This window comes from Triticum aestivum, chromosome 7A, assembly GCF_018294505.1.
Source record: "Triticum aestivum cultivar Chinese Spring chromosome 7A, IWGSC CS RefSeq v2.1, whole genome shotgun sequence".
Lineage (NCBI taxonomy): Eukaryota > Viridiplantae > Streptophyta > Magnoliopsida > Poales > Poaceae > Triticum > Triticum aestivum.
In genome coordinates this window covers 89,664,670-89,680,541 of record NC_057812.1, presented here as the reverse complement: position 1 = coordinate 89,680,541, position 15,872 = coordinate 89,664,670, and the positions used below count along the sequence as shown (strand labels likewise).

Genomic DNA, 15,872 nt, shown 5'->3' with positions numbered 1-15,872 from the left:
CGGCCGCCGCGGCCCACCTCGCCGCCCGGTGCTCGCCGCGCCGCCGCCCTGCGTGGCTCCGGCCGCCGCCCCGCTTGCCTCGCTCGCCGGCCGTCTCCACCACCATCTCCGGTCACCTCCCCGGCGAACTCCGGCGAGATTTCGGCCGGATCCGGATCGGGACCAGATCCACCGGTTCCCGATCCAAACGCCCTCGCCCGTCCCCGCACCGCTCCGTCCCGATCCGCGAGATCCACTTTTCCCGGAGGTTGATTTTTCTACTAAGTCCTCGGAATTTTCAGATCCATGTGCCCATGTTTATAGCCTCGTAACTTTGCACCCGTAGCTCCGATTCATGCATATAGTATATCAAAATGTTCATCTCAGAGAGTACATCATTTCATTCCATTGCATCATTTTCATTTGAGTTCATCGTGATGCCCGAAATGCTGTTAGAAGAGGGCTACTTGAGATAATTGTCAGATCTGCTGCTCCGTTTAAATTTTTGTCATTTTTGCCATGATTATTGTGTGCATGCTATGCCCATGAGTTCTATATATGTTTTGTTAAGGGTTTTGCCATCTTTCCAGAGGTGCAACCCATGTATTTTTGTGATGTGTGTGGTGACTAGCACAAGCTTGCGAAGTGGTGCATTTGTTAATTTTGTTTTCAGGGACTTAGCAATTCCACTAAGTCCTTGAGCTGTTTATCTCATATGGCCATATGTTCATGTTGTTTAGTGATCCGTGCCTCTTTTGAGGATGACCAGTAAGGATGTTTTGTTAATCTTGTAATGCTCTATCCATCCATGTCTTTGTTTGAAATTATGGAGCACCCTAGCTTGAGTCAATCGAGCTCTACTTTTGCTACTTTGTGAATCTGGGCAGATTGTCAACTTGTTTGCAATTTTGCTGATGATGTTATAGTTGAGACGTGCATTTTATGCTATTGTTCTTGCCATGTCTAGCTTAAATTTTGTGCCTTCTTGGTGGGTGTATGCTTAGTTTGTCATGACTTGCACCGTAGTGAGTGCATCGAGCTCGTAAACATGCCTACTTGATATCTGTTTTCAGCATGTTCCAGTTTTCTCTAGGTCTGAAAACTGATTATGTTTTTTGCTATGTTCACATGCTTGTAATTGTATTTTCTGATCACTTTTGGCTCAAGGTCCCTAAGGGACTTTTGTTAAGCTCTTTGAGTAGCTCCATGCCATGCTTTACCTTGCCATGTTCAGGTCCTGTAGCATGTAGTTTTGCTGCTCCGAAGAGTGCTACCTGATCTGAAATTCCAGACAAGTGTTAATTTCACTAGGTCTGAAATCTGTTTGCCATATGCATTTTTGCCATACTTGTTTGAACCTGTTAATGGATGAATTGGCCGTAGTTTAGTGCTAGACTTTTGTTAAGCATCTTGAATGCATCCCTGCCATGTTTTTTGTTGTCATGTTTGGGTGCTGTAGCATGTTCATCTCTTTGCATTTAGATGGCTACTTGCTGTAAATCGCAGACCGGTGTCATATTTGAATCGCTTGCCATTTCCAAGCCGTAACTCCGATTCCGATGATCTTTATATCGTTTTCAAGCGATTTCATCTCATCTTTCCAGTGGCACACTTGGATTTCCAAGTTGAGGCCAGGTTCTTGCATTTCCTGTCACATCTTGCATATGCATCCCGCATCGCATCCCGCATAGCATATCATCATTGCATCATATTGTTTGAGATCTTGCACGTGGTTGATTGTGTCCTTGTTGCTTATTTATATTGTTTGGGTAGAGCCGGGAGACGAGTTCGCTAACGAGGAGCCCGTTGAGTTTGCTTTCGAGGATCCAGTCAACTCTGGCAACTTTGCAGGCAAGATGATCATACCCTCGAAATCACTACTATCTTTGCTATGCTAGATTGCTCGCTCTTTTGCTATGCCAATGCTTCGATGCCTACCACTTGCTTTCAAGCCTCCCAATTGCCATGTCAAATCTCTAACCCACCATGTCCTAGCAAACCGTTGATTGGCCATGTTACCGCTTTGCTCAGCCCCTCTTATAGCGTTGCTAGTTGCAGGTGAAGATTGGAGGCCGTTCCTTGTTGGAACTTTTATTTACTTGTTGGGATATCATTATATTGCCATGTTATCTTAATGCATCTATATACTTGGTAAAGGGTGGAAGGCTCGGCCTCTCGCCTAGTGTTTTGTTCCACTCTTGCCGCCCTAGTTTCCATCATATCGGTGTTATGTTCCCGGATTTTGCGTTCCTTACGCGGTTGGGTTATAATGGGAACCCCTTGACAGTCCATTTTGAATAAAACTCCTCCAGCAATGCCCAACCTTGGTTTTACCATTTGCCACCTAGCCTTTTCCCTTGGGTTTCGCGGACTCAAGGGTCATCTTATTTTAACCCCCCTGGGCCAGTGCTCCTCTGAGTGTTGGTCCAACCTAGAGCACCGTGCGGGGCCGTCCCTTGGCAACTTGGGTTACGTTGGCTCCCGTACGCTTAGCTTATCCGGTGTGCCATGAGAACGAGATATGTGCAGCTCCTATCGGGATTTGTTGGCACAGCGGGGGGTGTTGCTGGACTTGTTTTACCATTGTCGGAGTTGTCTTGAAGTACCGAGATACCGAGTCTGATCGGAACGTCTTGGAGGAGGTCTATTCCTTCGTTGACCGTGAGAGCTTGTCATGGGCTAAGTTAGGACTCCCCTGCAGGGATTTGAACTTTCGAAAGCCGTGCCCGCGATTACGGGCAGATGGGAATTTATTAATGTTCGGTTGTAGATAACTTGAACCTTAACTTAATTAAAATGAATCAACTGAGTGTGTTACCGTGATGGCCTCTTCTCGGCGGAGTCCGGAAAGTGGACACGGTGTTGGAGTAATGTTTGCGCAGGTTGTTCTCTAGTTTCTCGCTCGCGCTTTGCCTCCTCTTCTCGCTCTCTTTTGCGAATAAGTTAGCCACCATATTTTGCTAGTCGCTTGCTGCAGCTCCACTTATATTTACCTTGCCTTACCTATAAGCTTAAATAGTCTTGATCGCGAGGGTGCGAGATTGCTGAGTCCCTGTGGCTCATAGATTACTATTACACCAGATGCAGGGCCCGATGATACCGCTCCAGGTGACGCGCTTGAGCTCAAGTGGGAGTTCGACGAAGACTCTCAACGTTACTATGTTTCTTTTCCTGATGATCAGTAGTGGTGCCCAGTTGGGGGTGATTGGGACCGTGTCGCATGTTGGGTTATCTTTTATTTTGGCGCCGTAGTCGGGCCATGAGTGTTTGGTTGATGTAATGTTATTTATGTACTTGATTGACGTGACGAGTATAAGCCAACTATATTATCTCCCATTTTATTCTTATATTACATGGGATGTTGTGAAGATTGTCTAACTTGCGACATATGCTTTCAATGCGATTATGCCTCTAAGTCGTGCCTCGACACGTGGGAGATATAGTCGCATCGAGGGTATTACAACCACCACACACGCCTCGAAGAATTCACCACGGCTGGACAGCCCCGCGAAGACGCGCAACATGCATCCTTGCGTGTCTCGTAAGCCGGCGCGCTACAGGCTGCAGATCCGGAGCAACCCACCAGGACGGATCCGGGAGGGTATCCGCCAAGAACCATGCGGGAAAGACAAGACGGTTTGATCCGTGCGAGGGAGACATGTTCATGTGGTTCTCTTTGATGGATTGGATGAACTTTTTTTATGCTTGTAGTTGAATTACGATGTGGTCCATTTGAATTGTCTATGTTTGTTTTTAAATATGGTGCATTTGTTTCAATTGTTCTAGCAAATGTTTTGAAAAATGGCAAAAAAAATTGGAATAGGGGATCTACTTTAGGGAAATGAGATAGGAAGAAGGTTTTGGACTTTTAGGATAGAGATTTGCTAAAAGATGACCTGAACAAATATACTGCCTCTTCACATTTATCACACGTCAAGTAGTTCTCTAAATAAGAAGCCATTCTCAAAGTAGATTTTATGAATCTTTTTTTAGTTGTAGATTTTCTAAATATAATGTTTGCAAGGATTATGTCATCACTGAGTTATGGCACCTATGGTCTTCATAAGTTTAATGAAACCCCTACTTCAAACATGATGATGGTGATTTTTCTTGTCTTCTCGTTGCCATGCCCTCGCCGCCATATCTAGGCCCGGTGATAGCCATGGGCCTGCCTTCGAGGAGCACACAGATCCCTTCGGTGCCGCCAGGGTGCCGCCACGTACCACGGGAGCATGGCGGCTATGGGTTCTGCTTGTTCTTGAGGTGCCCCGTGAATTAGTCGAGTGCGTGCATGCAATGTTGGAACACGACACAATTTTTGAAACCGTGAACATTTTTTCAAATTCCCGAACATTTTTTAAATTTGTAAACAAATTTTAAAAAACAATTTTTTTTGGAAATTCTGAACAAATTGTTACATCCCGAACATTTCTTTAATTGCTGAACATTTTTTGAATTGTTGAGCAAATTTTGGAAAGTAGATCATTTTTTTTGAATTCTCAAACTCTTTTTGAATTTATGAACAATTTTTGAAAATCGGGATCAATTTTTAAATTTTGTAACAAATTATGAAATTGCGATTTTTTTAAAATTGTGAGCAGTTTTTTAAAAGGAAACATTTTTCGAATACGACAAACATTTTTTGAATTTCTGAACAAATTTTGAAAATTGTAAGAAATTTAGAAATTCCAAACACATTTTTTAGAAAAAAGAAACATAAATTCGTCAAAGTAAAGAGAAAATGAAAATAAAAGAAAAAAGAAAGAGGAAAAAGAGTAAAGGTAAAAAAAGGAAGAAATTAATTTAAAAACTAAAATAAAACCAGTAAAAAAGGGTTCAGGAACCTTCTGGAAGGTTGCCAAAACCGGACAGGAAAAAGGTCGCCAAAACTGGCGTCCAGTGCACGTTCTTTATTCACTAAATGGGCTGGCCCAACGGCAATCTGCCACGGGATGTTTAATACTGGGCCGTAGAAGCATTGCTGCCGTGGTGTTCTTACCGGGCCAGATGAAGCCCAAACGAACGAGGGGCGCATAGGGCCGTTTGCCCGAGTGCAGCATGGGCTTTCTCCGTTCGTTCTTTGGTTTAGTACCACCTCGCTGGTCGAGAGCGGAGAGACGGTGGACAAAGCTATAAGAGGAGGGGGAGAGGGACACTACAACTCATACCTTTCTCGGCCTTTTGGCTAAGATCAAGTGTAGTATCTGTTCTTATCAGTTTAATATCTGATATGTGGGCCATATGCCCACAATGATATTAAATTTATTTTTTGTGAGGGAGGGTCCACCACAGTGGCTTGCCATTGGGGCCCTTGGGTGTCGCCTGGGCGTTGCACTATAGCCCAGGCAGGCGCACCCCAACCAAAAGTAATTTGAAAGTTCCAATTTCCCTAAAAACGTCTTCTTGCTGTACCAAACCAACGTACGATGCAAAGGTAAGAAAGTGCGCCCATAGCCCTGAACTCGGAACAATCCAAGGAATACAGACACGCTAACCTTATTTGAACCTATAATGATTTCCCTTCCAGCACCAAGTCCACCCTGGCTTTTGATTAGCAAGCAAGTTCAGTTGCATAACCCAAACAGTGGTCGGTTTAATTTTCCGGAGCAGCGTGACTGCAGAAAAAATTCTAGAGGATGCAGTAGGCCGACATCACCGGCCGATCTTAGACATATAGTGTCACAACTCAAGTGTTCTCTAAGGAACCTACCCTTTTGGTTTAATAGTCAGGCAACTGCTCACCTACTCGAGACATATTCCAAAAAACAATTTTAGGGGAGACATATTCCAATTTAGCACCCTACTGGTCAGTCTCTCCTAGATGAAAAACCTATAGGCTTGCAATCACAATGCATTGCCAAGGAGTCATTCCCCAGCACTGAAAGCTGACAGTAGAGCGACCATTTTTCAGACAGCCTCAATTCAATTGCTCTATGTTCCGCATGTGTAGTAGACCGAGCTACAATTGGTCGGTACAACTCCATATCACAAGATATTTTCCACGAAGATGTTAGTACCCTGAGGTTGATTACCTTGTCACCACACCACTTGCCCAATTTCCTTGTACACTCGATCTTCTCTTTTCGAACTGTAAGTCCTTTGCCAATAACGGTACTCTTTAAATACATCTGGTTCCAGTACACAACCCAAGGGTGCTACTATAGTATAACAAGATGGGACAAATCGATATCTTCGGCCCATCTTGAAAGGGGGTGTCTGAATTCCTAATCTAGTTTGAGTCCAAGTCTAATCAAGTATGTAATCTTAGCACTGTAAATAAGAGGTGTGGGTCTGAGAGACGCACACGATCATTCACCCTAATTTCTTCTACTAATTGGTTCTCCAATACCGATTTTCCAGATTTGCAGGTTCAACAAACCCTTCTGGTCATGTAATAGTAAATGCTTAACAGTTCTACTAGTTGGATAATAGTTCTACTAATGGAGCGCATAAATTCCTACTGCCTCTTTTTCCTTATGGGCGATCTAGCGAAACCCAGTCATTTTGCCTAGCCAGGTCAGAGAATTGAAGTCATCCTGCAGGCTTATAGGCACATAATAGCAATAGCTCACAATGAAACGTTTCCATTTCATTACTGCTAACAATGTATGCTTATTCATAAGATGATGCTAGAACATGTTATAGGCAAATATACCGCCTTTTCACACTTATCACATGTCAGCTACTTTACAGAGGGAGTAGTTTTCTAAATGAACCAGCCATTCTTAAAGCACATTTCTAAATCTAATGTTTGTCAATAAAATTGATCACTAAGAAGCCACCACTTCTGATAACAAACTAATTTGACCATGAAGTTCGTTCTCATTCAACTGAATATCATATCCACCCAACAATTGTAATTGGTTATGCCTGCACGGGCACGGTTGAGCTAATAATGAACCCCCCTGGCCAACCCAATCGAACAAGATCAGGTGATTTTCAATGTCTTATGTAGTACCAATGGTCAATTGCAGCTAACACGGAATATTCAGAAAGAAGACCATACACTTAGAATCAATCCATGTACAATATTTCTTAGTGCACACCATACAAAAGTAGACATACAGAAGACTCTGGTTTGTATCACAGTATTGTAAAGGCTGCTAAATGAACAAATACCCATTTAACAGATACCGTGTGTATGGAAATTCAACAAATGTAAGACCACTTTAACAAGACATACCTGAAGCCAGATCCTGTCAACTATGAACTATGTTCTTCGCCTAGAGTGGTTGGCAGACCCTGGTGAGCCCTCAAATAAATCAGACAATTGACCCTCCAGGTCCTCTGGGGTGTACTTTATATACTTTCCCGAGTTTCTTCCCCCATCCACTTGACTACCATATCTTCCCAAAAAAGCACGATATGCCGGAATCACATTCTCAGATATAGATATCTTCAGCTCTTCTCGGAGCTGAGGATCTGGAACCTTCCAGAGTGTCTGGTTCCTGTAAATTTCCTCAAAGGACAAGTTGAAGTTCTTGAACTTCTCCTTGATGGACATCCTAGAACCTGAATGTCCACTGCCACTACCACTGCCGCTCCCACCCCCACTCCCATGTACATCGTCCCTCAGATAAGACAAAGTCTTCATCCAAGAAATCCTTAGGTAGCTCTTTGAGTACTGCCGAATCTTCCCGCTGCGCCTTCTTACCCAGTGATCGCCTAAAATCTTCCCAAGCTCGGAATCCTTCACCTTCTGAACAATGTAGAGCAAATTGTTCATGGAAAATATGCACTCTAGGGCAGCATCTTCATAAAGCTTAGACTTGTCCTCCAAATTGGCCTCCAGATAACACATCAGCTTCAAAAGACGCCTTCCAAGAGGGGTCATACCCTCTAAGTGTTCCGTATCCTGATCCTTATCCTCAGGTCTTTCCAAAGCATTGCTCTCATCGCCATCAACATCCAAGAGGCCATCAAGTGTCTCACTATAAACGACCAACAACCTCAAATAGTTCATGACATACCGCGTCATTGGGTGGATCTCACCAGCCGTCATTGCCCTCCGCGACGACTCCTGCTGCAGAACTTTCCCAAACTCAAAAAGGGTACCCCTCACGGCCTCCCCAAGCCTATCAAGAATTGCTTGAACATCACTGATTACACCGTCACCGGAACTTCCGAGGCACCAATCCTTCATTTCAGGGATTACCTCAGCAAGTGCCTCATACATATCAAGAATCCGTGAGAGCTTCTCGGGCGAGCGGGGGCACACAGCCACGGCGTCCCCGAAATTCAGAATCTGCATGATGCATCCTTTGGTGGACTCGACGAAGCACTCCTCCCTGAGCTCGTCGGACACAGCGAGCACCTGGTCGCAGAGGCGACGCTCACCAGCAAGCAGCACGCGCACGACCGTCTTCACCCCCTGCACCCACTTCTTCATCTTGTCGTTGAGCTGCTTCCACTCCACGCGCTGCACCTCGTCGATGCTGAGGCGCTCCACGCCCAGCACGGAGAGGTATTCGTCGAGCAGGTCGCGCCGGATGTTGCAGTAGGCGTCGGCTAGCTCGCGCGCGTACCCCGCACGCGCCATCCGGTCGGCGATGGCCCGCAGGTCGTCCACGGCCTCGGGGCGCACGGGGTCGAACGCGTGGTCGTCGAACGGGCTCACCAGGGGCCCGCCGCGCGCGGTCTCCGGCGTGGCGTCCACGCTGTGCGGCGTGGCGGCGTCGAAGTCGAGGTCGTCGAAGGATCCGAGGGAGAGGCGGCGGAGCGAGAAGCAGAGGCCCGTGGGGTCCAGCGGCACGGCGTGGCGGACCATGTGGTGGCGGAGCTCCTCCTCGAGGCGGGCCATGGCGAGCTGCACGGCGACGCCGGCGCGGCCGGCGCCCGCGCCGCCGCGCGCGAGGTGCTCGACGGCGACGTCGACGGCGGTGAGGTACTGCGCGATGTCCTCCTCGTGGGCCTCGAAGACGAGGGCCTCGGGGGTGGCGTCCCAGAGCAGGATGAGCTGCTCGGCGGCGTCGAAGGCGGCCGCGGAGGAGATGGAGATCTCGGGCGGCTCCGCGGAGGAGGAGAGGTCGGCGGAGGGGAACAGGTCGGCGGTGATGGAGGAGAGGCGGTTGTCGAAGCCGGAGAGGATGCGGATCATGTCGTCGGCGGCGTTCTTGGAGGTGGCCAGGGACTTGACGATGTGCTGCGCGGCGGCGAGGACCTTGTCGCTGTCGCTGCCGCCGCCGCCGCCGCCGGTAGCGGCCGATTCCGGGGGCGGCGGGGGCGCCGCCGACATGGCCGGCCGGTGCGGATGGTGCCCGGTTGGGGATTGGTGGAGCTGAGGTAGGGTCTTGGCGCTTGCTGCTGCTGCAGTGCTGCTGCGGCGGCCTCTCTGACTAGTGGATTGGAGTAGAAAGTCTTCGTTCAGTCATGGCCGCGCTGGGGCTTCTGGAAGTGCGGAAATGGGGAAATCACTTGATTGCAATGTTTGTTTTCATGTGATTCTTTTCTTTTTTTGAGTAAGTCATCTGATTCGGACGCGGAGTTTCTGCACCCGAGCTCAAATGAGCTCGGCTGAACAGTAAAATCAAAACTAAATCAAAATAAATTTAAAAAATTCAAATTTTTTTGAGAGAAACATTGACAAAAGTTCTAAGTGCTTACAAAAATTCGCCATGAAATCACATTTCTAGAAGGCATGGAAAAAAAAACAAAATCAATACTCTGAAAAAGCTACTTTCAAAAGCATTTTGGAGCACTGAATTTGTTTTTTTTTTTTGCCACGCTTTACAGGAATGTGATTTCATGATGAATTTTTTGCAAGCACTTAGAACTTTTGTCAATGTTTCTCCCAAAAAAAATTGGAATTTTTTGAATTTTTATCTTATTTTTTTCGATTTTACTGTTCACCGAGCTCAAATGAGCTCGGGAGCAGAAAGGCACTTTCGATCTGATTCTTTTTTTCTTTTGATTCTTATTTTTCTAACATCAGTACAGACATGCATACACTCATCCCTATAAACGCACACACGCACACTCTATCTCTATGAGCACCTCCAAAAGACTGAGCCGACATATCATCTTAAGATTTACAAAGTCACCGTAGACGCCTCGTCGTCGACAGGAACGTCTCCTTTCACTGAATGCGCATCGCCGAAAATCTGAAATAAATTCAGAATTAATGTGAACACCAGGATTTAAACCCTGATGGGTTGGGGATACCACAGTCCCTCTAACCACTCAACCACAAGTTGGTCCGCTCTTCTTCTGATTCTTATTTAATTGAGTTTGCGCCGAAGTTTGTTGATTGCGCTTACATATCTTTGTTTTATATTTTTCTTGATAACTATTGGAAATGAGATGCCCTCTAAATATCTTTTAAAAGAATTAATTCCATGTTTACCCCCAAGATTCATCAAATTGGCAGGTTTTACCCATTTTTGAGAAAGTCCCCATTTTACACGTTTGCGACACATTTTATCTCATTGGATTTTTTTCCCGGAACGAGTTCTGACTAGGCATGGCAGTAGGCAGTTTTTATTTTGTGCTGGACTGAGTTTGGTTTTTCCCTCTCTGGAAAAAACCAGTTCAGACCGGCCCGCACCCTGGTCTCCTCCTGTACGCTCTCTCGGCTCGAACCCTAGTTCCGAAATCGCCTCGCCGACCGCCTTTGTCGTCTTCATCGAGCCTTCCAGACATCGCCTCGCCATGTCCTTCCCCAGCTCGATCCGGTCAGCTCTGCGAGACCGCACTGTAGTGGTGCCACTGATCCCTTGCCCTGACTGTGGCATGGTGGGCAAGTTCTACATGTCCAGCACCGAGGAGCACGATAGTTGAGTGTTTTACAAGTGCAAGAAGCATAGTACAAGCTGTTGGGAGACATATCATGCAATTTTAAAAAAAAATCATACGCTCACGCAAGATCTATCTAGGAGATGCATAGCAACAAGAGGGGGAGAGTGTGTCTACGTACCCTCGTAGACCGAAAGTGGAAGCGTTTGACAACGCGGTTGATGTAGTCAAACTTCTTCTTGTTCCGACCGATCAAGTACCGAACGTATGGCACCTCCGAGCTCTGCACACGTTCAACTCGATGACGTCCCTCGAACTCTTGATCCAGCAAAGTGTCGAGGAAGAAGATGAGTTCCGTCAGCATGATGACGTGGTAACGGTGATTGTGAAGTGATCCGCGCAGGCTTCGCCTAAGCACTATGAAGATATGACCGAAGGCGTAAACTGTGGAGAGGGGCGCCACACATGGCTAACAATTGTTGGTATGTGTCCTAGGCGCCCCCTCCCCACATATATATAGGTGGGAGGGGGAGGGGAATAGCCTTGGGGCGCCCTAAGTAGGAGGAATCCTACTTGGGGGCCTAGTCCAATTCGCCCCCCCTCCCCCCCGTTACCATATTTTCCGGAGGGGAAAGGAAGGAGGAGGGAAGGAATGGGGAGGCCGAATCCCTCCCCTTCCTTCTCTCCTCTCCTCTTTCCTTTCTCCCCTGGTTCGGCCCATAAGGGGGGCACAACAGCCCCTGCTGGCTGCTGTGTTTCCTCTCTTGGCCCATTAGGCCCATATCTTTTGCCGGGGGTGCCCGGAACCCCTTCCGGTGACCTGATATGTACCCGGTACTCTCCGGAACACTTCCAGTGTCCGAATACTATCGTCGTACATATCAATATTTACCTCTCGACCATTTCGAGACTCCTCGTCATGTCCGTGATCTCATCCAGGACTTCGAACAACATTCGGTCACCAAATCACACAACTCATATAATACAAAATCGTCATCGAACGTTAAGCGTGCGGACCCTACGGGTTCGAGAACTATGTAGACATGAGCGAGACACCTCTCCGGTCAATAACCAATAGCATAACATGGATGCTCATATTGGCTCCTACATATTCTACGAAGATCTTTATCGGTCGAATCGTTATGACAACATACGTTATTCCCTTTGTCTGTCAGTATGTTACTTGCCCGAGGTTCGATCATCGGTATCTTCATACCTAGTTCAATCTCGTTACCAGCAAGTCTCTTTACTCGTTCTGTAATACATCATCTTGCAACTAACTCCTTAGTCACTTTGCTTGCAAGCTTCTTGTGATGTGTATTACCGAGAGGGCCCGGAGATACCTCTCCGATACTCGGAGTGACAAATCCTAATCTTGATCTATGCCAACTCAACAAACACCTTTGGAGATACCTGTAGAGCATCTTTATGATCACCCAGTTACTTGTGACGTTTGATAGCACACAAGGTATTCCCCCGGTATCCGGGAGTTGCATAATCTCATAGTCGGAGGAATATGTATTTAACATGAAGAAAACAATAGCAATAAACTTTGAACGATCAATATGCTAAGATAACAGATGGGTCTTGTCCATCACATCATTCTCCTAATGATGTGATCCCGTTATCAAATGACAACTCATGTCTATGGTTAGGAAACCTTAACCATCTTTTGATCAACGAGTTGGTCGAGTAGAGGCTCACTAGGGACACGGTATCCACACATGTATTTAAGTTTCCGGTCAATACAATTCTAGCATGAATAATAAACCTTTATCATGATTAAACAAATATAATAATAACCATTTTATTATTGCCTCTAGGGCATATTTCCATCACAAGCCATGATCTTGTTGTTGCCTTAGGTCTAGAACTGTTTTTTGCTAGCTCCAAATTTCTAAAAAAATTTGTGTGCTTGATAGATAATTTGTGATTTCTGGTGATGGATCTAGAGTATGTTGAGCGTTGAATTAGTACACGGGTGCTTGTTGGTGATGTTGTTGTTGATGCAATTGGTGGACCAGATGACATAATAGAAGAGCTTGATAAAGCAAGAGTTGATAGAGGGAGGAGTGTAGGTACAGACATAGGCAATGTATGCAACCATATTCATAGCAATGCGGCCGCCATGACCAAGCAGCAAGTAGCTATGTTGTTAGGTTTAGGGAGAGAAGTGGTGTTTGTGATGAAGCTGGTGTTGGGAGGTGTTATGCTACTGAGTGTGTTGTGTCTGTTGTTGGTTCTGATGAAATGGCGTAGTGGTTCTATGAACTGGTGCTACTTAGTCAGTTCTAAAGAAATGTATATGCAACTTGCAGTAGCACTTTATTTTGCTATATGCATCTGAACTAGTACTTTGCTTTACTATAGTGATGAGGGATGATCAATGGTAGTGCCGGTTTGGAAGTAGCAATGTTGTAAGAGATGGTCAATCCTATTTTTGTATTACTATGGTTGTCATATGACGAATGAATGAAAATTTGCACAATGTTGACATTATCAATGGTACATTTTTTTCTTGCAAATGTCATGGCCACTTCATGCATTTAAACATGGCAGAAATGATATTTGGAAGTACGAACAAGGTTTTTCAAATAAATGTGCTTGCAAGTACCAATTGACAAACAAAGGGATAGCATATTGACATTTAGTTTTTGGTTTAGACAATGCATTTTCAGTCCAGTTTAGAAGCATATGTACTTTCTTCAGGCTAAAACTGGTACCAAATTTTAAACAAATAGTACAGAAGAAAGTACCAATTGAACGAAGAGATAGCATATTGATTTTTGTACCCGTTTTTAGATTGTTCAAACTAAAGCCGGAACTAAAGCTTAAGATCACACTTACTAGCAAATTGGTGTAGAAAATATGCCCTAGAGGCAATAATAACAGCTACTCCCTTCGTCCAAAATAAGCTACTCAACTTTGTACTAACTTTAGTACAAAGTTGAGTTGCCTATTTTGGGTCGGAGGGAGTATTATTTATCTCTGATGTCTACTATGCAACTTTATTCTTGTAGACACGTGTTGGGCCTCCAAGCGCAGAGTTTTGTAGGATAGTAGCAATTTTCCCTCAAGTGGATGACCTAAGGTTTATCAATCCGTGAGAGGTGTAGGATGAAGATGGTTTATCTCAAACGACCCTACAACCAAATACAAGAAATCTCTTGTGTCCCCAACACACCCAATACAATGGCAAATTGTATAGGTGCACTAGTTCGGCGAAGAGATGGTGATAAGAGTGTAATATGGATGGTAGAAATATATTTTTATAATCTGAATAAATAAAAAACAGCAAGGTAGCAAATAGTAAATGATCGAGCATAAAAACGGTATTGCAATGCTTGAAAACAAGGCCTAGGGTCCGTACTTTCACTAGTGCAATCTCTCAACAATGCTAACATAGTTGGATCATATGATTATCCCTCAAAGTGCAATAAAGAATCACTCCCGAGTTCCTATTAGCGGAGAACAAAAGATAGAAATTGTTTGTAGGGTACGAGACCACCTCAAAGCTATTCTTTCCGCTCGATCTATTCAAGAGTTCGTACTAAAATAACGCAAAGCTATTTTTTTCCTTCCAATCTATCCTAGAGTTCATACTAGAATAACACCAAAGCATATTCATATTCATAATACTCAATCCACACAAAGAACTACAAAGAGACCCCAAAGTTTCTATCGGAGAAAAGATAATAAGAACGTGCACCAACCCCTATGCATAGATTACCCTAATATCACCGCGGAAATCCGCAAGTTGAGTGCCATAACGTATATCAAGTGAATCAATATGATACCCCATTGTCACCTCAAGTATTCATACCGCAAGACATACATCATGTGTTCTCAAATCTGAATATTCAATCCGACATGACAAAACTTCAAAGGGTAAAGATTTAATTCATCACAACAAGAGTATAGAGGGGAGAAACATCATATGATCCATCTATATTAACAAAGCCCATGATATAGATCACGAGAGAGAGAGATCAAACACATAGCTACTGGTACAAACCCTCAGCCCCGAGAGTGGACTACTCCCTCCTCATCGTGGTGGCCGCCGGGATGATGAAGATGGCCACCGGATATGATTCCCCCCTTCGGCAGGGTGCCAGAACGGGTCTAGATTGGTTTTCGGTGGCTACGGAGCCCTGCGGCGGTGGAACTTCTGATCTAGGTTAACCCCGAGGGGTTTCGGAATATTTGGGAATTTATAGTGCAAAGAAGGGGTGCGGGAGGCCACCGAGGTGGGCACAACCCACTTGGGCGCGCCAGGGGGCCCTCGCGCGCCCTGGTGAGTTGTGCCCCCCTCGGGGCACCCCAAGGTGTAGCTCTGGCCCATTGGGTTCCTTCTGGTCCAAAAAAATCTCCGTAAAGTTTCGCGGTGTTTGGACTCCGTTTGATATTTATTTCCTGTGATGTAAAAAACAAGCAAAAAATAGCAACTGGCACTGGGCGCTGGGTCAATAGGTTAGTCCCAAAAAATTATATAAAGTTGATATAAAATGATTGTAAAACACCCAAGAATGATAATATAACAGCATGAATACTTCATAAATTATAGATACGTTGGAGACGTATCAGCATCCCCAAGCTTAATTCCTACTCGTCCTCAAGTAGGTAAATGATAAAAGAAATAATTTATGAAGTGTGAATTCTAGCAAAGTGCATAAGTTTGATCGATGATAATTTCAATCACTTTTCCTAGCATCATGACAACAACTCTTTCTTATAAAACTTCTCATGTTTAAAGTAGCAACCAATTCACATGTTAAGGTTCAAACAATGAATTCTCTTGAAACTCAACAACATATGTTCTTAGTCACCAAGCAATTGCAATTCAACTTATTCAATAGAGTTTAAGTAAGAGCTCCACATACTCAACCATCATATAGTCTTCTATGATTGCTAACACTCACCTTGTACACATGAGCAAAACATTTCAACCGGACACATAGAAAGATAGGGGCTTATAATTTCGCCTCCCAACGTATTCACCTCAAGGGTGATGTCAACAATAATAACTCATGCTACCCATATCCAACTGGATATATGTGCCTAGATCTTTCCTCACCACATGATGCTTGCCAAAAGAGAAAAATAAAAAGGAATAGAGAGAAGAGCTTTGACTTTTTACATAAAAGTAAATACATAACAGTAAA

General features: G+C 44.9%; 1 protein-coding gene and 1 non-coding gene across 2 annotated transcripts; one reads left to right on the top strand and one right to left on the bottom strand.

Annotated features, from left to right (window-relative positions):
* The first annotated feature begins 5,143 nt into the window (after positions 1–5,143).
* LOC123155059 (U2 spliceosomal RNA) lies at positions 5,144–5,339 on the top strand. Its single transcript, XR_006477189.1, has one exon. It is a non-coding gene; the product is annotated as a U2 spliceosomal RNA (small nuclear RNA).
* Positions 5,340–6,947: 1,608 nt separating this feature from the next.
* Positions 6,948–9,378, bottom strand: LOC123150888 (exocyst complex component EXO70B1-like). Its single transcript, XM_044570701.1, has one exon. It carries the CDS (start codon positions 9,212–9,214, stop codon positions 7,190–7,192), a length of 2,025 nt encoding a protein of 674 aa, XP_044426636.1. The 5' UTR covers positions 9,215–9,378; the 3' UTR covers positions 6,948–7,189.
* Positions 9,379–15,872: the final 6,494 nt, after the last annotated feature.

Bases quoted from the DNA above. Each gene is read 5' to 3' on its own strand.
- LOC123150888 (XM_044570701.1), bottom strand. From the start codon at position 9,214: ATGTCGGCGGCGCCCCCGCCGCCCCCGGAATCGGCCGCTACCGGCGGC.